The 26,475-nt window shown below is 39.4% G+C and overlaps 1 protein-coding gene across 18 annotated transcripts in view; it reads left to right on the plus strand.

Annotated features, from left to right (window-relative positions):
• The window catches only part of LOC131684446 (voltage-dependent calcium channel type A subunit alpha-1), a 481,660-nt gene that overhangs the window by 349,380 nt on the left and 105,805 nt on the right, over positions 1-26,475 (plus strand). For 16 of the 18 annotated variants that reach the window (XR_009304654.1, XM_058967322.1, XM_058967325.1 and 13 more), the window contains 2 exons: positions 5,700-5,810; positions 18,524-18,607. Coding sequence is in view for 17 of the 18 variants with exons in the window: in XM_058967322.1 (XP_058823305.1) it covers positions 5,700-5,810; positions 18,524-18,607 (195 nt within the window). In the remaining variant the exon portion in view is untranslated. Of the gene's footprint in view, positions 1-5,699; positions 5,811-17,576; positions 17,688-18,523; positions 18,608-26,475 lie in introns of all 18 variants that reach the window. The other 2 variants (XM_058967323.1, XM_058967334.1) reach the window with 1 other exon arrangement.

Here is a 26,475-nt window from a genome sequence, read left to right on the forward strand (position 1 = left end):
TGTGCAAAAATGCTTCTTCCACTGCCCTGCGATCAACGCCAATGATATCGATTGTCCGTGACTTCACGAAGGGTGCGAGATCTCGGTTCCGTTTCTTTGTACATCAGATATTCGTATCGCAGCTTCGAGCGCTATGTTTAATAATAGATTAGATAGTTTATCGCCCTGCTTTAATCCACCTAACATCATAGATGAGTCGGATGTCTCTCCGGGTATACTGACGTTTGAGTTTGACCCATCCAACATCGTATGAATCAGTTAATTCGGTTTTGTCGAAAAACCATGTCCATTATCTGTAACTCTTCGTTTCGTTTCACTGAATCGGATGTCAACAAGAAATTTAATGGTGAGTCCGCAAGCTCTGTTACCGAAATTTATCCAGAATTTGGCACAGGGTAAATATTTAGTCCATCGCTTTGATATATAGTGCCGACACAGCATTCCGCCAACAGGCGTAGTCTGCTCAACAGAACACGAGGGGCGGCATCGAAGATCATTACGCCTTGATAGATATTACGTTCAAGTTAGGAGGTTTCCTTCTTGAATATAAAGCATATGAGGCAATCTAACCAATCCGCAGGCATTTCTTCTTCCACCCAGATCATCCCAATCGCGCAGTACATTGATTCGTATAGCCGGTCACCTTTAGAAATTTGGCCGGGATCCCATTCTTTCCAATAGCCTTACCGTTTTGCAACTTTCGTATAGTCTTTCGTACTTTGTTTGGTATAAATGGATCAACAGTTTGCCCCTCATCCCCAATCCCCATTCTGTTTGTGCCATCTCTATTCGTTTGTATATTCAATAGCAACTCAAAGTGATCCTACAAACTGACATCCACGTCTGTACGATTTGTCAACAGATTCCCAGTTGCAAATAATGAGCAACGTCGAAGTACTTTTCCTCCTCGTATTGTTAATTGTTTTGTGAAACTTCCGCGCATAATTCATCACAAAGATTCCGTCTGCCTCTGGTTGTACCATTTCGTCGTGCCAACATTTCTTACGCCTATGAAGTTTTTTTTCGGCTGCCCTCAGATCACCATATCGTTTCCTGTTCACACGGATAGCCGCTGCAAGCATTCGGCTACTTGCCTGGTATTTCTCGTCTTTCGCTCTCAGTATCGAACCAGCCGTTCCGCTGGATTCCCCATGTGGTTCAACAGTTCTGTGGCTGTTGTACTGACCACTTCATGGACCTACTGCCACTCTGCGTTCAGATTATTTCTTGTTAGCCAATCTTTAATTCGTGCACAGAGCTTTCAGGCACACCAACAACAGATCTTGAAACGTTGTTGGTTACATTGATGTTGAGGAAGACTTTTCTTTAAAGTATTAGTCCCATTTCAATATTTTTTAAACTATTCAATAAACAAACCGCTACGTATTTCCATGCACGATTATCAAACTTTTATTTCGTTTCATATTATGTCAAAAATGACGTAAAAATTAAAAAAAGACCAATAGTTGCATACATTTTACAACCTGCAAAACAGAAAAAAATCTGTCACGGGAAACTTGACGGTATGCGTCTCGAGAGTAGAGGATCGCCTCAGGCAAAGTTTATACTAATAATACGAAGAGGTTATGAGGCTATGTCCAGTGACTAAATACACCCAGGTTTTTTTACGCGGTTTTTTTGCGCAGTTTTTGTTATGAGGTTTTTTTTACGCGGATTTTCCAATTAACGCGGTTTTTTTAACGCGGATTTTCCAATTAACGCAGTTTTTTTACGCGGATTTTCCAATTAACGCGGTTTTTGCAAAAATATTCTAAGGCCTTTTGAATGTAAAAGACTTAGACTTTTTTCTGAAAAAAAATTCTAAGTCCTTTTTAAATGCAAAGAACTTAGAAGAATTCTTGCAATTTTTTGCAAAAAATATTCTAAGTCATTTTGAATGCAAAAGACTTCGAAGATTTTCGGAAAGGTGGAAGAGACGGGCCTGGAAGATTCCTTATGGCCCGCACCCCAACAATATGGGAATTTTCGGAATGGTCTTGAGGAGTAGGTCCCAGAAATTGATTTTTGACGTCATTTTGAAATCAAAGATGGCGACTTCCGGATTAGCGAAATTCGCTATAACTCAATCAATATGGATATTTTTGGAATGGTCTTGAGGAGTAGGTGCCAAAAATTGATTTTTGACGCCATTTTGAAATCAAAATTGGCGACTTCCGGTTTAGCGAAATTCGCTATAACCAAATCAATATGGGTATTTTCGGAATGGTATTGACAAGTAGGTGCTAGAAATTTATGTTTGACGCCATTTTGAAATCTAAGATGGCGACTTCCGGTTTAGCGGAAATTGCCTACACCCCATGCAATATGGGTATTGCCGAAATGGTCTTGAAGAGTAGCGAAATTCGCTATAACCCAATCAATATGGGTATTTTCGGAATGGTCTTGACGAGTAGTACACAAAGATCGATTTTTGACGCCATTTTTATTTCTAAGATGGCGACTTCCAGGTTAGCTACATTCACTATAACCCAGTCAATATGAGTGTTTTTGGAATGATCTTAACGAGTAGGTTCCAAAAATTGATTTTTGACGCCATTTTTAAATCCAAGATGGTGATTTGCGATTTCGCGAAATTCGCTATAAACCAGTCAATATTGGTATTTTTGGAAGTCGAAGTTGTAGTACAAATAGTTTTAATTAAACAGTTGAATTTACTTAAATTTAAGCAATATGTTTAATTTTAATAAATTCAAACCCCCAACTCACACCACATACGTCTCTTTCTTCTATCTCTTCCATTCTGACCGCACTTTCCTGGATGAACACATAAAAATATTTTGCATTTTGCTGGTTTATGATTAGATCTTATATTTGAGGTTGATTTAGATAATTGCCCAAATTTTTCATGCGGGAATTTCGGTAAACCGGAAGTCGCCATTTAGAATTTTAAAATGACGCCAACCGTTTGTCTACTACTTGTCAAAACCATTCCAAAAATACTCATGTTGATTGAGTTGTAGAGAATCTCGCTAAGCCGGAAGTCGTCATTTGGGATTTGAAAATGGCGCCAAAAATCAATTTTCATGGAAAACCGGGGAAGGTGCAAATTTATTTATTTCTGGCACCATTCCGAAAATATCCATATTGTTGGGGTGTGGGCCATAAGGAGTCTTCCAGACCCGTCTCTTCCATCTTTCCGAAAATCTTCTAAGTCTTTTGCATTCAAAATGACTTAGAATATTTTTTGCAAAAGCCGTGTTAATTGCGAAATCCGTGCGAAAAAAAACTTCCAAAAATATTCTAAGTCTTTTGCTAAGTTTTTTTTACGCGGATTTTTGAATTAACGCGTTTTTTTGCGCGGAATTCCAATTAACGCGGTTTTTTACGCGGTTTTTTTACGAGGTACGTATCCCCCGCGTAAAAAAACCTGGGTGTACCAACATTTTATTAGCTTCGGTTTATTGAAAAGAATCTGTCCCGCTTTGCCAACGTATCCCCGTTTTGCTAGCCTAAAATAAACCAAAAGCCTGATAAAAGCGGGGTTTCACTGTAATATATTCTTGCAAGTCTCTGTGAATCGGGATGCTCCTTTTATGTGCTTCTTGCGAGACATAAATATTGCTAGGAGTGCATGTAGTGCTTTTAGGTATTTTGCACATTTCAAATGCAACCCGAGGAACACCAGTTGTTGACTAGCAGTTTCAGCAACATAATTCGTTACATAAAGCTATATGGCAACCATTATTGCGCTGGTTTAGCAACCCAAAAAGCGCACGTGTAAAAGCCTTTGCTTATGCAACTAATCGCTGTCGTTGCTTGTTACAAGTGCTGCTTGGGAAACTATGTTTTAAGAAGTGATTCAAATATGCCATAAAACCTCAATTGTAACTCCGTAAGCTCCGTCAATTTACACTAATTTGATACATTTTTTTATACTCAACGTTCATATCATACTTCTTAGCTGATTTGAATGATACCTTAATGCATAACTAAAAACATTGATTTTTACCGAGTTCTAGAGTATATAACAAGACCACATAAAACGTTTTTTTTGCGATTTCGTCGATCGGTGGTTGGCACCCTCAAATAATCCATTGAATCTTTTTGGGGGTAAAAACGATGTTTTAGTTTAAAGTAATAACGTATGCAAGTGCTTCTAATCCCATAGGTGAATTGACAAGAAATCTGTGCACATTTGTAGGCGCAAATGGAGCTCTCCTGTAAATGAGACTTTCAGTTATTGCTGAAAGTTTTATAACAAATGTTAACCAAATTGATTGTGAGTGGGTTGTTATTCTAAATTAGATTAGATAGAAATTCACAGTCACGTCACAGATAGAGTATTAATGTTTTTTGTGTTGATGTACTAACCAAAGTTTTGTTAAACACTAATCTTACGCTGTTGTAATATATTAATAATCTACAGAGAGGATGCGATGTTCAAACATTAAAACTTGTTTTGGCAAAACAATGTTTGTGATTGAACCCCGTGTTTCTCGTTCATGTTCGTGTTTATCCAACGGATTTGGGCTTGTCCCGTTCACGAACATCCGGTTTCACAAGCTGTCTTTCCTTATTGGCATGTTGATATGTGCTGTTTGGGAGTGCGCTCCTGCTTCGGTTGTAAACGGCATGAATCCTGATTGCAGCACTTAGGTGTGATATGTGTTTTTCTGTTTGTTCTATTCCCAATCTCATCCGCATGCCCAGTATGTATTGGTTTATTGATTTGATTGTTTTTTTCGGTGCACGCCATCTGTTTGTCGGATTTATTTTCCCCGAGATCATCGCTATCATAAAAGTAATTCGTCATGTGATTCTTGAAAAGTCACGCACAATATATTACTAGCATGGCAGCGTTGATTTACGCACTGTGATTTTCGTACTTCGAATGCATCATTCATTTCATGGTTTGAAGACAACTTCTATGTGTGTGGCATGCAAATTATTATTTTTTACGGTGCGCCATGCCTTCGCGTTATTTCCATAATGTTTGTGTTCATTTCACCAAAAACGATTAGAACTTTTGTTGTGAGACAAAACAACGAATGAGAGTGATTTGATATTAAACACGGCTTGATTTTCTTATTTGTAACACACACACACGTCTATTACTGATAATTTCAGATCCCATAACATTTCAAACATCTTAGGTAAACCTGACACACAATTTTGTAAAACCCTTCTCAAACACAGTAGCTGTAAACACCCGGTTGAACACATCCTTTAATCCTTAGATGAATCCCGCTGATAAACGATCTTCCGATTAACCATTCCACCTCTAGTTTATTTCCCCTTTTCACACAAACTAATGTTCATCTTTGAATTGTTTTATTTGCTGCTTTTTGTCACATTCATCACACTTCTTCGGTTGGACAACAAATTGCCTAAATAAATAAAAAATCATTTGAATCGAAACCTTGATGTACTGTCAACAATGAAACGCGCAACAATTTCCTGTCTTGGAACGAACCGCGACGTCACGGTTGGCGACCTGCGAACGCTACACCACCCGCCTACTTTTCCGAACTTTGCGTCCACTTTCTGTTTTTGTTTTGGTTGTTCGCTTCCGTTCGCCTCTCTATTCCGGTTTCGGTTTTCCTCCATTATCTCGTATTTTCTATTCTATGCTGATTCTGTCCATCCATCGAATGACCGAAACACGAAACTCACTCAATTACCGAACACATTATCGATCGAACCACACCGAAACCCTTTTGTCTCGGCCCGACCGGCAGTATCACAATCAAGGAAAAGAGTTTGAGAAATCGTTAAAGTATCTCAACATGGGATTTACCGGGATGTTTAGCGTTGAGACGATACTGAAAATAATAGGATTTGGCGTAAAGGTGGGTATATACGAGTGCGACGAACCGCATTCGGGTCATCATGCTCAGTACAGGTGTTAGAATGTAATTCATAATGCATTATTTTGTTCTGTAGTATGATTTTATATTATTTCCATTACGTAATGCAGTTAATTAAGTTTGAACATTTTGCAGTTAAATATGTTGAACAATTTACAGAAACAGGAATGAAAAAAGAATTAGAATGGAATTAATATTACAATTATTACAACACATGAATCTATTGGTTTCTTAAATTATTCCACTTCATTTCACTTGAAAGTTAAGTATAACTAAACAGTGAAATTTTAATAACGGGATGTACATATATTTATTAATTAATAAATCTCTTTCTTATGATAAAAATATACAAACATAACCTTTTAAAGTTTGGTGAACATTCTGATTATTTTTGTTTGTTTTGTAACCTTTTTTTAATAATAGTTCAAGCACAGTATTCTACTTAGCCACATAATTTGGAACATTCGGCTTCAATGATTCTCTAGGTGTTATTAGTTATTTATGTAGGTTCATTTAAGAACAAATATCCCAGAAACTTTTCCCGATAAATAAATTATAATACAAAACGATTTGTGCCAAAAATAACAATAATAATAATGCAATACATTTTGTTTTCCGGATTTATGAATTATGAACGTTTCTCATTCATTTAGTTTTTTTTGTTTTGGGAGAACTGAATGGAGGTACTGAAAAATTAAAAATTGGAACTGGAAAATTTCATTATCTATTTTCCTTATTTGTATATTCTTTTTAATTTTATTTTTATGTTTTGAAAAGATGAAATCTAATGTAGAGAAGCTTTCATCTGTATCTTTAGTTTATCATTACAGTTATTAGTACTAGAAATAAATAGAAACCGTAACCTCTCGTAGGCTAGCGCCATCATAGATGTGCATTTCCATAATAGTAATTAAGTCCAATATCCGATCATCTACGTAACTTCTCGTGGCACGCATTGGAAATGTAACGTAAAACTTACCGTTAGTGGCACGAGCTAGTTCGTAAATGATCATGATATCACTCCAGTAGCATACATCATCTGTACCGTAGAACGATTTGTTCGTTGTTGTGTCGATAATTTTGGCGATTTTCACGAATTACATGAACATATTTTTTTTAACACGCATTCAACCGAAATCAAAAATAATATACGATGGTCATTCCAGCTAAAGCTTCGATGTTCGCGTTATCCGGCCCATATCCTAGTTAGGCGTCTAATTGACAAAAAACTAGGGTTTCATTTCATTTCTTCGCAACATTCACAATTCGCAGTGTACAACGCAAGTAGCTCAATGTAAAATAAACTCGAGCAACCTTTTTTATACATTTCTTGGCTACACATGACAGATAGTAGCAAAATCTCAAAGAGTGAGTGAACGAAACGATTTCTTTTAAACTATTCAGATCTAGGAACCGTCGAACATACCGTCGAACGTTTCGTATCCAATAATGCACGTAATGAACACATTTATTATACTGAAATAAATACTTAAAAACGTTCTGTTAGAGTTGAAGTAAAAGTTAAAATCTTGAATCTCTACCGACGCATGTTTTGCGCAATATCCTCACCAACCTACGAGATAGTGTTCAACCGAATCTATAAAAAAAGTGTAGTGTCACTAGTACAGCATTGCGAAAATGTACTTTCGAAAGCGTCCCCTTTACATATTATGACAATTGTCAAAGTATGTACGCCCAGATGCCAAATTTCACATCATTTGAACAATTCTTGATCTCTGCCCAATTCTCATGAAGTTTTTGACATTGATAGTACGGAAAAATGTGGAGGAAAAATATATTAAATGCTACAACTTTTGAAGTAGCTCTCGGAAAATTCCAATTCTGGGTCTTTTTGTCCCCAAAACCCCCTATTTTTAATAATGTTGCTGCTCTGTGCTGCAAACCATCCATATCCTGCAGTTTTTCTAATGTGAAAAAATCTCAGAAATCGAACGAAACCTTTGTGACCTTTTACCAAATACGAGAAGTTGAGTTTAGAGGGCCATTTGTCATTAATTTTAACCCTCAAAGAGGCAAGGGGTCTCAGAGGCCCGGCCAGTTACGGTTCTCTAGATTCAATGAACTTGTAATTTGATATACAAATGATCTAATATTTTCGGGCTTTCGATTCTCTTACTGATAAAAAGGACAAAAAGAGGCATTTGATTGCATTGCATCTTAGAAGCGATGCTTCGTGAAGTCACAATTTTAGCTTGCCTTTCTGAAGGTTAAATTTGATCGAATTCTCGAAGGTTGAATTTGATCGAATCGATTTTAATAAAACGTGCCTTGCTGAACGTAGACACGTACGTAAACAAAAACAGATAGGGTGATGAGCCCATTTTTGCCATGTTTCTATTGTCACCTCATTTGAAGCCGTTGGTTAGAGCAGTGTCTGCCATCTTTGTTCAACGCATTGAATCAAATGGTAGCGCAACAATAGGGGCACTCGATTCGAGTTTTCGTTGCGCTCAAATAAGAGAATTGCACTGTTTTCATCGCATTTGTGTTATTATATTGTTTCTTTACAACGAAGCAAAGATGTTGATGTCAATTTTTACGTATTCCATTAATTGTAGGCCGAGAAATTTATTAATTAGTGAGGCACCCTGCTTAGTATAGTGAAAAAAGGGACATTACCTTTCGTTGTCAGTAGAATTCAGAGATATTTTTTTACATTTAGTCTAGACACCTGATAAATGCCTTGATTCCCCAAGTATTTTACATTCGAAGTAGAGTTAATATACGCAATTTAATGATAACAATGTGAAATCGAGTCTAAGTGTCAAAAAATCTAATGTTTGATTGACGAAAAATAGATATTATTGCATTTGAAAAAGGCAAAACATGATATGAATATCGAAATGATTTAGAACTCTAACTTCTCGTATTTGAAAAATTGTCGCAAACGTTCCGTTCGATTCCTGATATTTTCTCACATTGGAAAAAACTACAAAATATGTATGATTTGCGGCATAGAGCAGTAAAGTTATTAAAAATATCAATTTCCCCAATTTCCTGCATTTTTCGAGAAGTTAAAATTTCTCCCATCATATACCAAAAATGTTTCCTTAAAAAAAGCATAAACTGTACTTTTTCGGATGCTAATTCAAAAGTTATAACATTTAATATATTTTTCCTCATATTTTCCCATAGTGCCAATGTCAAAAACTTCAATCGAAGTGAGCGGGAGTCTAAAATTGTCCAAATGATGTGAAATTTTGCATCTTAGCTTACTTTGATATTTGTCACAATGTGCAAGGAAGGCACTAGAGTTGCCCAAAACAAAGTTTTTCGTGCGGTAATGCCCCAACTGGATTTTGAAAATATAATCAAAAACTAGAAATAAAAGCAGTTTGTTTTATTAAAATTTTAACTGGAACCACTGGTAAAAGTCACTTGAAAACATTGCGATTTTTACAGTTCCACCGAATTAACAATATTTTATTTCGGTTAAGTATATCGAAAAAAGTTGTTATTGTTGTTTAATGCATTGCGTATTGTTCATTTAAACTTTTTTCATGCCAACTTAGTAATAACTAGTCAGCACAATGGTCGAAAAGTCCTAAAATGGCGGGAGTGAACCCTCATACCTCTGTTCACTGGGCAAGGGACCAGACAGTCTTCATTAGCTCTGTCACCCACCGAAGTACGATGGGTAATGATCTAAAAATTAAACATCAGACGATAATAAAAACCCGGGCCTTGGTATCTAGCGGGAAAATTAAATAGATCAAATGTGTTGGGGTGATCAGCTGCCGTTGCGTGTGATTCTCGCTTTGAAGGCAGGGTACGATCACCGTCGCCAGTGGGATAATCATATGTTCTTTCTGGGATGTCACCATACCCAGGGATAGCATAAGGGTTAGTGCATTGGGCCGGAGTCTCAAAGGTTGCGAGTTCGAATCTCGCCTCTGGGGGGAATTTTTTTCACATGATTGCTTAGCTTCACTCACCATTTTCGATCGTTTTTCCCCGTTCGATACCACCAGTCCTAAAATAAGGTATTGGCACTTAAGCCAAAAGACCAAAAAATTGAATTATTAGCCTAAAATGGCCATTTTTAACAACTTTTAAATTTCATATTATAGGCCAAATTTCTTTAAGAGGGAATTCTTAGCACACACAAACAATAGTCATTTTCAATAAAATGATTTTTTTAAATTGTTTTCTGGCAGTTGGTAATTTTTAAAAAGACGCGAAATGTTTCAACTTAAAGCCTAATTAAAAGAAAATGGGTAGTTTTCCCGTAAGAAAATATAATATATAATTCATAAACTATAAAAAATGGCCATTTTTGGATTTTTGGACCATCGTGCTGATTATTAAGAACTAAGTTAGCATGAAATAAAGTTAAATAAATAATAATCAATGAAATAAACAGTAACTCTTTTCGGTACACTTTACAGAAGTAAAACAAATGTTAATTCAGTGAGTGAGTGAGAAAATTGCAATATTTTCAAGTGACTTGTGCCAGTGAGTCCGATTGGTGGAATTTTAAAGAAATAAACAGCTTTTGTTTCTTGTTTTGGTTCATATTTTCAAAATTCAGTTGGGACTTTGTCGCACGAAAACTTTTTTTGTTTGACCACTCAATTCGCGCACGAAATATTTTTACGACCATGTCACTAATACACATGGCTTTCAGGCTTTGTCGGCCTAATGAAACCCTCGATAAGCCATAGTCTTGGTTGTGCGTACATCAAGTACAGTAAACTCATTTTAGTACAGAAGACTGTTGAAGAACATGACACGAGATGAAGATAGCTTATAAGTCAATGACCATATTGTTGTTGTTTTCTTATACAGATATTGTTCCTTTTGTTTTTTGTGCTGATTGAGAAACGGTGTGGTTGCTTCTTTTAAAGACGATCAAGAAATTCCTTTAGAAAAGAAGGGCTTGGTCGTTGGCGAGGATCTCTTCGATGATGTCAGCACTCTCTGCACAATTCACTAACATGTGCTCCATCGTGTAACGTGTTCTAGATATAACGTGTGTTGCTGGAAAGGTTCACGATACATGGGTGTGTGGATGAAAAGGTTGGCCTCAAGGACAGAAATTACATAAAAAAGGACAGCACAATGACGGCTGTGTTCTCAAATTTCTTAACAAGCGCGATTATCGACGGTAGTCAGAAAGAGAATCCTTCTTCTATTCCGCTGACTTCTATTCCGAACTTATCGCCGATCTAGAGGACGTCGGTGAATATCCTCACGTGATTGCTGTACTGGGTGGCCATCAAGTGGTCGTATTTAAAATCGGTTTCGCTATCGGCAGCTATCGCTCTGAGCTCTGTAGGCGGCCTTGAGCTCAGGCCGGGCCTGCGATCGTATTAGTCCTGGTCACGGACTCGATGTAGGCAGGCGATAAGTGACAGAAACCTTTTCCACGTGTGCGCTTCAAGAATCCCTGCACCCTTCTCGCGATGGCGAGTGCAGCCACCCAACAAAGGGGAAGAATCCCAGCCTCCACATAGGTCACCTCAGCAGGTGTACTGGAAAGCAGACCTGAAGCGGCATAAATGGTTCAATGGTATAACGAGCTTAAAACGTCGATTATATCTTCTATATTTCAGGAAGTTTCCGCCTCCGGCAAAACATCTTGTTGTGGACTAGAACTTGGCTAGTGCGCGACCGAATAGGGTAGTCGACCTTGATCCGTCCGAAAGTGTTTCCCGAAGGACGGTTTACGGATCTGCAATACCCTGCGGCAAGCAGCGACCACCCCTTACAGCAGGATCGAGCTCCCTGTCGCAACACGGCAGTGCGAAATCTTGCTTTTAGCAGCAAATATGTTAAAGTACGGATATCACCCATCGGCTCACCGCCCTACCGCCACCGACGGCTTGAAGTTATCGATGAGTTCGTCCGTAGGTTCTTCCCGTTGCAACTAGCACGATGTAATCGGCGTAGACGAAAATGTTCATTCCTAACCGTAGGTTCACTGACGAAGAATTCATAGCCACCAGGGGCAGTGTGACGGTGAGTACAGATTACTGGCGGACCTCGTTGAACACCGGAGAGGCGTCGGACTGGCCACCCTCAATTGCCACTCGGAAAGCGTGATTGCTCAATTAGGAAGCAGTCCATGTTTCCAACAATCCTTCAGAGGGCCAGCTGCTGCAGTACTTCGTGATGGCATACCGATATCGGCGTGTAGGCAATCGGTTACAGATTGGAGTATAACTTCGCCAAGACTGGCAGTAGGTCCATCAGTCTTCTATTTATTACTCGCTCCATCATCTTAGCTAAGTAGAGAAGCAGACTTATGGGTCGCAAATTATCAGGTGCCCCAGACGTCCGAGGATTCAGGGCAATCCACTCTGGCAGAAAGTAAGACCGAGACTAACAGGGCTTGAGAACAGTCCCTCCGAATGCTGAGTGTATCGAGGTGTACTAGCTGGCAACGGTTTTCATAGCTCGATAGCTGAAATCTGTTTCGCCATGGGAGATGCCGAAGGTCGAAGCGTATGAACCTGCGTTGGACAGTCTCGATTCTGTCAATTCCGTTCTGGTAGTACTGATTCCAAACAGCAGAACAATATTCTAACGTTGAGCGGACCAACGCGCAGTAAAGCGATTTAAGACAATATACGTCCCTGAAGTTTTTCGCTATTCGGAAGATGAACCCAAGCCACGATGTATGACGTATGTGGTTTGAATGTTAATGCCGAATCCATGATGACTCCGAGATCTTTGATGTGAGAGTGTCTTGGAATGCTCGAACCGAAGAAATGGTAGTTAAACTGAGTCGGATGGCGTTTCCGCGTGAACGTAACGATTGAGCATTTGCTCGGGCTTAAAACCATTGTGTTTAGATCACACCACGAAAGCTTGGCATCGGTTTTATCCCGTATTTGTTGAAAAAAATTCATGTCGTCGGCGAAAGAAAGGCGGGGTCCTTGTAATGTGATTTTGACGTCATTAAAGTAGAGGAGGAATATTACTGGACCGAGATGGCTTCCTTGTGGTATGCCGGATGTAGCGAAAAATGGTGCAGATAGACAGTCCTCAATGCTGATTTGGAGTTGCCTTCCATCGAGGTAGGAATGAAACCAGCGCAGAAGTTGTCCATGAATGCCGAGTTTGTCCAGCTTCGCTATTGCAATATCATGGTTGATTTTGTCGAAGGCCGCAGATAGATCCTACTACTGTGCATTGGACTGGATAGTCAATCTTGCGGGCGAAGGCCAGGTAGTTCAGTATCCAGTGGTATCAATCAACATGACACGTCGATCCGGCTAATCCAAACCTATCGGCCGGTAGATGTTATTATCGCTAGCAGCGTCCCATGTGTGAAGGTATGCTAACCTTACCGCAGGAGTCGTCTGGTCATGGTTTGGCGTCTCCTTTAACGCCAATCAGATAGACTGAGTTGGTGCAAATCGTCGCACATCGCTTCGACGATATTGTCGACTGTCGCGCCAAATATACCCCTTACAACTTCATCGAACCTAGGGCATTCGAAGACAACGTATTCTGGTGTCACACACTCCTGGAAAAGGGTCTATGAAGCATGTTTAAACCGATGCAGGTACTTCCGAAAGCATCCATTCCCGGATAAAAACTGCGTCAAATGGAAGTTCACCTCTCCGTGCTTCCTATGTACCCAAGCAAACACCTTTTAGATGAGTCGGTTGGTTCACCTACCTTTCTTCGCGTTGTCCTACTCCTGCTGCCACTTAGCCAACGAATCCGGCGCAGTAGCGGTTACCCCTTTTCTTTTGCTCCAATGCTTTCCCCGTACTCGCGATGACTGCACAGATCGCGCCCACCCTTTCCGAAAACCCTTTCCGAAAACCGAACTGCCTCTGCGATAGTCCGTTCTCATTCTCAGCATAGTTTATCAGCCTATTGAATATATAGGCATATAGAGCGATAGCATGCTTGATCTCCTAGTGGCTTCCCTGTTTTTGGAGACAACACCAGCTTGCGGATCTTCCACCTACCCGTCAAGGCTTTTCTGTCTTACATTATAGAGCATGTCCGGAAACGCCAGGATCGCGGTCTTCAGTGCCACGTTGGGGATACCGTCCAGACCGGGAGCTTTCTTTGCTTTCAGAACGCACTATGAGGACTCGTCGTTGTAGACTCGATTGTCACCAGCCTTTCCACCACCTACCTTAACGTACGGTGTAGACGGCCATGCGGTTGGGTCGTGCTTCAGGAAAAGACCCTCCACGATAATTTTGGGACACTATTGTGTACCAGAATAAACGTACCCAGGAAGGGTTTATCCGTAAAAAGATATCACCGGCTAGAGGGAATTGTCACTGTCACGTTTTAATTAAGGTCATCCTACGGACCACTACAACTCCATGACCCTCCAGCTCGTTTGTACGTTCTTCGTTGGCCACATCTTTGGTGTCATTGTCGTAGATCGTACCCTGGGTAATGTTGAATATTGGGTGGATGACCATTCCGATCCGATTTCGGTCATACATAGCAGAGCATTGAATATCTCTTTAGAGGTCGTCCCGAAGACGTAACGGATTCTTCTACTTTCCTTTACTACCGAAACCACCTTTGTCAGATCACGATCTAATATGCACTGTACTGATTCCAGAATCATGAACGAATAGGAGGTCATCCGCGCATCGGACTCGCCATCCATTGCTATAGCTTGCACTAGTAGGATTTGCTTGTCGATGATGTCAGCTAAATTAATCTACTCTACCCGGTATCGTCCGATTCAAAGAGGAGCCGCTGGGGGTGTTTTTGGCTCATAAAAATAGGGAAACTGCCTCTTTGGAACAAACACTACGCACGATGCTACCCGTTCACCTATGGAAAAGACTGCAAATATTCTATTTGAATCCACATGAGCGCTTTTTCGCAAGACTGTTCAATGTTCATGGGACTTCACAGAACAGAACAGACATCGGTAAAGCTAAGCTATGCCCAGGTAACTAAAAGTTTTAGGGTGGCTCTTATTGATAGGGTGACCCGAAAATTACTTTCTGAATGTAATGAGATAGAAGATTGCAGTCTTCAGCAACATTATGGAGCAACTTATACCAAGCACTTTGCCGAAAACACCATAGTTTCATCTCTTAAAGTTTATATTTTACAGTTTGGGGTGTTCCAAACGAGAACTGGTTTTTCGAATTAACTTTTTTATTTTTCGGATCGCTTTTAAAGCATGTTGAGACATTTTCTTCGTTTTAGGAGAATTCAGATATCAGCATGTTAATAAAAAAAATTGCGATGGAGATAAAAATTAAAACTTTTTGTTTTTATTCTAGTTTCAAAAAGTGTTTCTGCACTTTTGGATTTAAAGGATAGACTAGAATATTTCGAGAGCGATTAAAGGCGCTTTAACCTAGGCTTATTAGCCAGGGCAAGGTGTAAATACCTCTGTCCCATCCCAAAGGACCAAAGAAGTGACATTAACCTTCTTAGCCAAGTCACTACCAACGATTTATTATATTCCCTTTAAACTGAAACGGTCGGTACGGTTGTCCTCGTTTCTTCCTCCTTTAAGATTCAAAACAATTCGTTAATTAAATTATCCATTAAATGAATAGTTTAATTGCCGTCTAATTTTGAAACATCTTGAAACCCAACTCTGCACAGTAGGCCTGGCCGTTTTAATATTTGCGACATATGAAAATATGCTTCAAATAATAATATTGACAATAAAAACACTACAGACTAACTGCAGTGTTTTCCAGGATGCTTTTCAATACTGGCTGTGTAAGGGTTAGAATAGAATAGAATAGAATAAAATAAAGGATAGACCAGAATATTTTGGTGTTGACAGATGTTCGGTTATAGGGATTTCAATTTTCAACTGTAAACAAGAATTTCGTTTCCCTGTTAATCGGAGAATATTCGCAGAAATCAAATGGGCTTAAATGGTAAAATGAGTGCGCGAATCTCGGCTGGAATGACCTACTGTTACTTACAGCATTACTCTGTTAATATCAAAAGTTTTAGTTTAATAGTAAGTGACACAACAACGAGAAAATAAATATAGTAGTACTGAAAATAAATCATCATTTGCATAGTTTAGATTCCATCTAGTACATAGTCAAAATACTAGGCACCATCATTGGATTCTATCATATACTTGAAGACTGAATAAGCAATTTGTTGAATGATGCAATTCACAGGTGTAGTATTCAGTAATGTGCATGGTAGTTGTAGAAACATTTTATATCAAATTTACTGGAGCAACATCGATGATTCGAAGCTGTTGAAGTCATGGGACTGTGCTGCTTTATCCTTCCGAGTTATATAGGGCCTACTTTTGCCCTGTTTCTATTATCACTCCCCCCATTTGAATGTGTTGATTAGAGCAGTGTCTGTCATCTTTGTTCAACATATTGGCTCAAATGGTAGGACGGCAATTGGGGCACTTACTTTGAGTGGATATTTCAGACTAACCGTTACTCTTCAATCACAGATGTTGGTAATAAACAAAAGAGAAAAGTTTACTCTTTACGTAACTGCTGTGAACTGTGTTCGGCCAATAACGGTTTTGTACGGGATTTCCCTTCAAAGAGAATTTTGACAGTTGGCTTATACGTCCTGATCATATGTTGTTCGAGATTTCAGCGTTTTCAGCCCATTTTGTATTGATTCTTAAAATTTGTGAATTTGTAATTTTATACGCGATCCATCGCATCTAGTCCAAGTAGCCGTTGAAATAAAGCGGCCGCCTCTTCAATAGTACCAAAATAGGTCCTTTACCCTATATCACAAAGGAGGGAAAATACAGAACAAACGCAGCCACATTTCTCCAATGAGTACGAAATCATCGATGTGTGAAAATTTGTGCAGTACATATACATATAGTCATTTATCCATTTGCATGAGCATGTACTTGAACTTCATAGACCTTTGAAATGCTGATATAAACACTTTTTAATTGTTAATATTTTAATAGATTACTTGATTTGCAAGCCATCCTAAAAATAAAACCTCACTTCAATTCCACCATCACTATCACTTAACTTTAAGGATTCGTATTTCGTTTACTACTTCTTCGATGTCTGTATTGGTTTTTAACCCATACAGAGACTTGTACTGTTTCATAACACAGCAAGTATTAATCAAAATACATAAATAAAGCACAGTGGCAGTAGTGAGGGAATATATGGTGAGAGTATTCTATTTGGGATTACTTGTTTATGTATATAAATTAAGTCCATGAGTCTATTACTGATTGCCAGCACTACACGCAAAATATGTTATAAAATGTCACCGCCCGGCTGAAACTCGCAAGCGTTTTCTCTGTATGTGTTGGCGTGAGTGTATAAGTGTGCGTGTATGTGGTCTTGGCTTGCTCTCTACAATGATTCCGTGCACAGGCGCACGGTTTGCACCGTGGGAATGCTGAATGTTCTATCCTGCACCTGGAATACCACAGCATTCTTGTAATAGCACTTTCTGTTGAACCGAATGCCAGCTCATCTGTTTGGTGTACAGATTATAGGAACGATGCATGCTTTTGTTTGATGTTTTAATTAATTTTTAATTTGCTCTGCGAGATGGATATTTCCACTTTTGTCACAACGAATAGGATCTCATAGTCTATCAAAAGTCGGCAGTGAACACGAAGGCAGCGTAAATCTTTATCTCGAAATGTCTCAGACTGAAATCAGGCCCACATAAGTCGAAATGTCGAACAAAAATAAATCGACTCGTCTCTGTCTCGAATGATACATTCTAAAGTACTAGTACCCCCTCGAATTACGCCCAAAACTGACACTCGTTTACTATTGCTATTGCCCCTTCCTTCAGTTTCACGATGCGCCACCGACACTGATTGACATACTGAGCTTCATGAATTTGGTATTCACATTCTTCTTTTTACTGGAGACTATTATGAAACTAATCGCATTCGGATGTAAGGTTGGTAGCACTGCGCGAATAATTGTGTTTGCTTTTTTTGTTTTTTTTTTTCGTTATTCGAGTGATCAAACTAATCAATCGATCAGCGCTCACGAAGCAGCCGTTTTATTGAAATTGTTTATTTTTGGCGCAGAGGTTCATCCCCGAGAGAAAATAAAAGGATACATAAGTTAAACAGCTGTTCCCGACGAATTTCGCAAATGTTTTACTTTTTCTGTTACTGAATACTATGTACTTTTTTAAGTAGTCACATCATCTCACGCCTCATCATCGTCATCCGTTCAGTTTCTATATTAGCAGTTCGGTATCAGATAAAAACCTTCTAGACAGTTCCGTTGTTGTGTTAGTTTTGTATAAAGAAAATGTTATGAATCTCTCCCGAATACACACTTTTGAAATAGCATTGCTTTAGATTAATCAGCAGCAGTTTTAGCTGACGCTATTTTGAAGGTATCGTCCTTTCGTTTTAGTAATTCTCATTTTTCTCTAGTTTGAAAACTATGTAGCTTATTTCCTTCTTCGGTGTCTAATTTGCAAATACGAAATTCCCACCAGCCGGAACCACCGACAGAGTATGTTTGTTGAACAGTATAGAATTTTTGGTTTTGTTTGATTTGTTCTGTTTTCTTTATCGTCGACATTTTTTGACCGTTTTAATTTAATTGAACATTGTAGCAAAGAGCATTTGATCTCATCTCACTAATTCAGCCATTGAAAGATTTGTTTTTTTTTCGTTTTTTGTGTACAAAGTGATTTTTTTCATCTCGATAATAGCATTGCCTTATACTAATTGTCGCTTTCTTTTTTCTTTTTTTCCGTTTACGCTGTCGCTGCAGAATTTTTTCAAAGATCCTTGGAATATATTCGATTTTATAACAGTTATTGGAAGTATTATCGACGCGTTAGTTTTAGAATTAGGGGTAAGTATTTTTTGAATTTTGTGATTCATGTGTGTCATGGTGCAGATTGATTGCGTTTTTAACTGTAATATGTTCCAGCAGAAATCGACCCATTGTGGGTACCGAAATACGGGTACTGAAAAAAGCTAGTACAGGCCTTTTCGTTATTAAAAAATGTTTTTAATTAGTAATATATCTATACTTTCAATACAGTAGTCTGTTTCAAAATATCGGACAACAGGCGATTTTTACTAATTATGGGAAAAACTTAATTGTTATACCCAATATTTCGCTATCAAAAATTACCGCATTTTTACATTTTTGGCTATCAATTGTCAAGCTAATACTACCATATTAACTTGCAAAAAAACAAGATCTATATACTTTTATTTATTATTCAATTCGTTTATTTGATAAGGCATGTTTGCGTTAGTTTAGCCCTAGAACGTTGCACTTGCGTTTTCCACCCTTGAACGTTGCACTGGGGTACAAATGTACCCCACGCGGTTGATCGCAATTTTCGCAGTAAAAATGCAAACAAAAGGAATGTATAATACATCATTTTCTTCGTTTTTTAAATGCGAAAGCAGCTGTGTAAGAAAAAATACGGAATTTATTGAATAATGATACATAAATTGGATTGAACAAAAAAAATTAAAAAAACGTTGTTTTGACTTTTTTCACAAAAATTACTATAACTTTGCGAATTTTCAACGGATTTGAAAAAAATCAAATGATTCTAAAAGTTGAAAGAATGGTCTTGAAACGTCACAAAGTGGAATTTCGAAATTTTTGAAAAAGTGCAATTATTTGGAAGAGTGAAAGTGTAAATATCCGGTTTTGGAAAATGCCACTAAATGGGGTGGAAATTGAAATGAAAAAAAATATTTCTGATCAGTAATACATTTGTAACACGCAACGTTACTGTTACAGCAGATACTGTACGCAAATTATACTTGCGAGTCATTATTTCGAAAAACTATTAAATATAAACAATAAAACAGTAAAAATCAGCAAAAATGAGATCGATTTTTTTTCTACTTCAAAATTAAATTAAATTAATTGAATAAATGTTTAAAAACGATTATATAATACTAATTGTTACTTATGTAGTAAAACAACCAGTATTAACACTGGTATTGCCACGAATCACATTTCCACTGACAGCACGAAACCTGACGAAACACTAACGGCAACCGTACACTCGGGTACAAATGTACCCCACGCCAACTTTGACACCTGCTTGTACGAAGGCTATAAGCAAACTAGCTATACTACCTTTTCCTACTCTTACTGGGAACTCTAAATTAAATTATGGTTAGGGTCTCAGGTCAATAAATGCCGAATTCTCGTCTTCACACGGCTCCAAAGATGGCGTGATTTTACCCCAGTACAACGTTCTAGGGTTAAAGGTGCCATTTTTTCATTGTTTTACATTTTGAATTTCTTAAAACTAGCGGTTACACATTTAAATATGATTTTGTTTTTATATAATGAAATTAAAGAAATTTTGCAGCTAACTTATACATATATAAGAGGGGATTATATAATATTCGTAATATTAGGGGAAGGGGTCATTTTATGTGTTTTTTGTATAACGGGTGTTCAATAAAAAATGAGTATTTTTTCAGTCATGTAGTTAAAAAAAAATTCGAAGAATTCAGTATTTTTATTAAAAACATAATGTTTATTCTTCAAAAAACGTCAATGAATATTGGAGAAGAAGCTCTGGTCAGCCGCGATACTCTCACAAGAGCGCTGGACGGCACTGGCGTCCATCTTCCGGATACAATTCCGGATCCTTCTGGACAACTGCTTCGTATCCTTGGCCCGCCAATTATTTTTGTACACTAGGACACTGAGAGATCCAAAAAAATCCTCAATGGAACTAGAGCTTCCAATTCCCGAAGGGTTTCAGCTTCCCGGGGTTCGGGAAATAAATAAACAATTTCCCGGGAAATCCCGGGATCCCGGGAATACAGTAGAAAAAAATGTGAATTTTTATCTTGAAAACAAAAGATTAAATTGAAAAGTTTTCAAACCTGATTGATTGTATGTATATCTGTCCTAAAAATAGTTGTCAGAAGATTTCGATTTGATGGACGGCGTATTATTAATTCATTTGATAACTCGTCGTTGTTTAAACAACATCAACTTCTTTAGGATAATTTTGGGTACATTTACAAGTTAAATTATGGTAATTACGATTATTATTGAGATGATACGCAGCTGCTGGAGTTACTGTTCAAAATTGGAATTCATTGCAGAGCATTTCGATGGAATGCGATAACTTTAATTCAAAGTATCTTCTTTGGTTATCTGGAATGAAATGTTTCAGCGGCTCTGGGGTAGTGTGCAGTTATTTCCAATGAAATGAAAAACGGAATATATCTAATCCGTTTCCGTAACAGTAGGAATAGAATCATTTCGAATTAAAATGGAATCAAGATCAAGCACACAATGGACGAACTGTGCAGCGATGGGTGAAGTCCACCACCGATTTCCTGTTACAGGCGAGTATCCGGATTTGCTTGATCTTTAGGTCATTCAAAAATACTGCGAAAGCGAAATTAAAAGAGAATGGATGTACAGCATATTGGACTGGGATTCTAAAATCCCGGGAAATCCAAAAATCCCGGGATTCTCGGGAAATAAATTCCCGGGATGGAAGCTCTAAATGGGACGTACAGTATCTTTTTCTGCTCAAGATACTACAGCGCCTTCTTAACGTAATGGAAAAACGCCTTGTCCGCCCAGAAGACGTACTTTCCATCCGCATGATGCTGCTTTAAGAACGTCAGAAGAGTTTTCTCAAGACACTCCACTTGTTGAACGCTCGGCTTGAACCACGGCTTTGAAATCCCTCTGTCCGAAATGGCGATGTACATGTCTTCGCCGGACGGCCGCTACCGGCTTTCCGCTCCACGCTCAGGAATGCCAGGATCCAGTAAACTGTACCCACGGGTACGTTTTCGTCTCGAAAGTGGTCTACCGTAAACTTTTATCCACGATGGCCATGCGTTTCGTAAAACCGTATAACACGCTCGCGAAGAGCTTGCTGTTTCGACGCCATCTTCGATTGAACTGACAGCACCCGAGCGAAAAGAAACACGCCACCCATTTCTAGGGAGTCCGGAGAGCAATTCTCTTGGAGAGAAAAAAAACATTACGCACCGTACTTTAATTACTGAAGGGTATTGAAATCATTCTCATTTTTTATTGAACACCCGTTTATAATGCACTTTAGGATTTTTAGAAAGGAGATTGTTGGAGCAATTAATTATTAACTAAGCGGAACATTTTAGAACCATTTTAACTAGAAATAACTAGAGGGAGTGGTTCAATTTTATTAAGATTAAGATTAATTAAGGCTATTTTTAAGTAGTAGTACTGTTGTGCATTTCTTAACGAGATTATATTTGATCAACTAAATCTAGAAGACAGTGGGGGCAAACAAGTTTTGGGAAGATATTCAAGGGGGGTGAGGTCCTACATCTGTGTATAAGAAACAGTGGAGAGAGGGTGGACAAGGCTGACAGGAGGGGAGGGGGAGATATTAACTTACAGTTTACGGCATCGGGAATCAACGGTAAGGATTACAGATTCGGACGGATGTATCCTGTATTGGGACGCCGGGAGATCTTCCTCGAGCCGGTAGGGGTTTCTCTAGACGATTTCGTAGTACGGCTCAGATGCGGAACGGTAACACACCGCGTTGCGCGTGTGATGTAAGTCTCGTATTTGTAGGTCTCGTGTGTTCGCATCAAACCATCGTTGGGGCATGGTGGGTGGAAGAGGGCACTTTTGAGAATGATAAGAAAAATAATAGGGGCAGTTAAATCCAAATACTAATGGTTTTTAGGAAGGTATATACGAGGGACATAAAGAGGAGATCGCGGCTTGCCAGTACATCTCGAACCGGGACATTGGGTGATCTTCCTCGGGCCCGAAGATAATCCAATAGTTGGGATCTGGCAGAACAGTTCTCGGTGCATGCCCAGACAATATGTTCACTATCGTGATAACCATTACCACGGGTGCAGATACCGCTATTTGCGAGCTCAATACGTCGGAGATAAGCGTCCAGCGTGTAGTGATTGGACATGAGCCGAGACATCACACGAATGAACTCCCGACCCACCCCATCCCTTTTTAACCAAGCTTTTGTCGATACCTTGGGGATTATCGAATGTAGCCACCTTCCTAGTTCACCATAGCTCCATGAAGTTTGCCAACTTTCGAGGGTTCTCTGATGAATAATACTGAAAATTAACTGAAGCTAATTTCATAAATGTCACCTTCTAAAGAGTCCGCTTCTTCATCCACCTGGAGGGGAGCAATTCGAGGGAACCAAAACTGAGGTAATCTTCTACGATCTTACAGACAAAGCACGCAGATTTTCCCCAGAAAATATGGAATGTGCTTGCTAGGTTTCATTGAACGGAGAGCTTCGATTGAGCTGAGGCTTTCCGAGACAATAAAGTAATGATCGGTGGGCAAAATATCACTGATCCCAAGGGTGTACTGAATAGCAGCAAGTTCTGCGACGTAAACTGAAGCAGAATCATTGAGTTTTTGGTTTGGTTTTGGTTGAATATACCAAAGCCAGTGAACTATCTGAGGCTTGACCCGTCGGTGTAAAACATCTCGTTACAGTCGACTTCTCGAAATTTACTATGAAAGATACTTGGGAGCACTTGCGAACGTATGTGATCCGGGATTCCACGAATCTCGTCTTTCATGGATGTGTCGAAGAATACAGTTGCATCAGAAGGAGGGGGGAGATTGATACGGTTGGGATAATATGAAGAAGGATTGATATTTTTTGCCATGTAATAGAAGTGCAAGGACATAAATGGGACGTGAGAATTGAGGTCGACATGCCTCTCGAAATTTGCAATTACTAGCAGGGTTAAAGATATCGCATCGGATTAGCAATCGATATGAGAGGTCCCGAAATCAATTTTGAAGCGGAAGGATACCCGCCAGCACTTCTAAACTCATTGTATCTGTCGAGTGCATGCAACTTAATACGCAAACAACAATACTGGATTCACTCCATCACTATCGTTGTTTCACTCCATCAATATCGTTGTTTGGTACAGTCTGATCCCACCATGTTCCGGTTATTGTATGGAGAAAGTTGATCCTTTGTTGACACTTGTTTTAGATATCTAATGTGACCTTTAGTGTCGAACCAGACCCCGGAATATTCTCAAGTTGAAACCTGACGAATAGTTTGACCCATTCAGTGAAGCTGTAGTTGTGCTGGATCACGGCTCTTTGAAAATACAACTAGCTAAGTTTTCTCCGTTGAGAATTCGATACCTAGCTGGAGGGCCCATGCAGCAAATCGACAGTCCTGGAACCTGCAATAGAGACCATACCTTCATCTGCAAGCTACCTTAGCGTGCTGGAATTGACAAGGCATTCTTCAATGTTATTCATGTAAAAGTTAAAGAGTAGGGAACTAAAACATGAGCCCTGAGAAAGTCTCATGTAGCTCAAAGGGAATATTGATAGAATCTGAATCAAAAGCCTGATCCAAGAAAACTGATGCAATCTGCTCTTTGTGAGTATAGTACATTTGATTTCCTGTTGAGAACAACGCAACGCAATCGTTAGTCCCTTTGCCTTTGCGGAAGCCAAATTGTGTATCTGACAGTAAGTCATTTGCTTCGGCAAACGCCGGGCCGTTCCTCAAAGAGTGCTCAGTGATGTTTCTCTCGCTGGTCCGTCAACGAGCCGGCGCCAGTGATTACGTTTCTTGGCTTTTAACAAACTTTTCATTCACGTTTCTAATGTTGTTACGTATTATACTGAATCGCAGTGTCGAGAATCAAACCAGCCAAGAATTCGCACTCTTTTTCCAGAGGAAGGTCTTGTGTGGACTCGATTTTGCCGGATATCGGGGACGCGAGGCTCTTCCAATCAATATTTAGTGTGAGAACATACAAAACATTGACTGTATTCGGTGGCCCTGAACCGTTAGCAACAGTAATTTCGATTGGCAGATGATCGCTGTTGTGGGAATCAGGGATTATTTACCACATGCAATCTGACCGCAGCGATGTTGGCCAAAGGGACAGGTCATTTCACCCCTGTTCAAAATGGTCATATTTAAGTTGTCGCAAAGCTCATGGAGTAGATCGATTACCGTAATGAAGGCAATGCCGTACCGTGAGAGTAAAAATCACCTCAAACTAGCCTCGGTGCAGGGAGGAGTTCCGCAATATCGCCATGCTGCCAAAAAACTGACTCCCTCGGCCGGGTTAGCTGTTCGCTGCCTCGTTACTTCCACCGTCCCCGGACAATGTGCACCAAGCGCGGTTGATGCAAACAACACTATACGAGTGTATTATCAAAATGCGAGAGGATTAGGAATGAAGGTCGACGACGTATATTTGGCTGTTATGGATGGAAATTATGACGTTTATGTTCTAACTAAAACCTGGTTGAATGATAAGATTAACTCTGTGCAGCTATTTGGCGATTCATTCACTGTGTACCGAGTTGATCGCAATACCTCTAACAGTACCCGCTCGCGTGGCGGTGGGGTTCTTGTAGCTGTTTCGAACATTCTCGTCTCTTGTCGGATTGCGGAAGGAAGATTCTCTTCCATTGAGAGTGTCTGGGTGAAACTTAGCAGAGCATCTAGAAATTGTTTCATTGGAGCTGCCTACATACCTCCGGAAAAGCAACATGACTGTAATATTGTGCAGTTTCATCTTGATGCCGTGGAATACGTCTGTTCTAACGCAGATTCTAGTGACGAATTGTTCCTGTTTGGAGATTTCAACCAACCCGGGCTCATTTGGACTCCATCTGGTCACGATTTTGCATTCCCCGACCCGACTGCTTCGACCACCACTCCTGCGAATCGTCTCCTGATTGACGGAATAGCCTTTCATGGACTGAAACAGGTTAGTCAAATTTCCAATCATCAGTCCCGCTTTTTGGACCTAGTTACGAGGACGAACCGATTCTCGATAAATTCAATTTTCGCAAGACAGATTATTCCGCTCTTCGACGCTCTCTAATGCGGATCAACTGGAATGAGTTGCAACATTTTGCAAATGTCGACGATGCTGTAACTCACTACAACTGTTTACTTCTGGAATGTGTTGCAGCTTCAATCCCGAAATATCAACCTGCCAAGAAACTAGCTTGGTCCAATGGAACTCTACGCAGACTAAAACGCTAGCGTAGTAAAGCACTTCGTGCTTTTACTAATCGACGATGTACTTTATCGAAGCGATTTTTTTCGCTCGCTAGTAACGATTACCGCAGTTATAACAAGTTTCTCTATAGACGTTACGTAAATCGCATAGAACTGAACTTACGTCGGAACCCCAAGGGATTCTGGTCGTTTGTTAACACTAAGAGGAAGGAAACTGGTCTCCCATCTGAAATGTTTCTCGACAATGATGCAGCTTTCTCTGCTGAAGATAAGTGCAGCTGTTTGCACGGAATTTTTCGCGTATCTTCTCTCAAGATTCGGCATCGCCTGAGGTGATTGACAACGCTGTTTGAGACGTCCCTTCCGACATTTTCAGCATGGATGTTTTCGTCATCGACGATGAAATGGTTCGTTCGGCAATCCAGAAGACAAAAGCGTCCTTTGATCCCAGTCCGAGTATTATGCTTGCAGCTGTATTAAAAAAATGCTCGGACATCTTGGCTACACCACTCGCGCAACTTTTCAATATGTCGCTTCACCAGCAAACGTTTCCAGTGCACTGGAAATGTTCGACACTAATCCCTGTTTTCAAAAAAGGCGACAAGCGTAACGTTGAAAATTACTGTGGAATTACTTCGCTTGGAGTTGAATCAAAACTGATTGAGTCACTGGTTAACGAAACACTATTTGCTTCCTGCCGACACTATAT

Source organism: Topomyia yanbarensis, chromosome 2 (genome assembly GCF_030247195.1).
Source record: "Topomyia yanbarensis strain Yona2022 chromosome 2, ASM3024719v1, whole genome shotgun sequence".
NCBI lineage: Eukaryota > Metazoa > Arthropoda > Insecta > Diptera > Culicidae > Topomyia > Topomyia yanbarensis.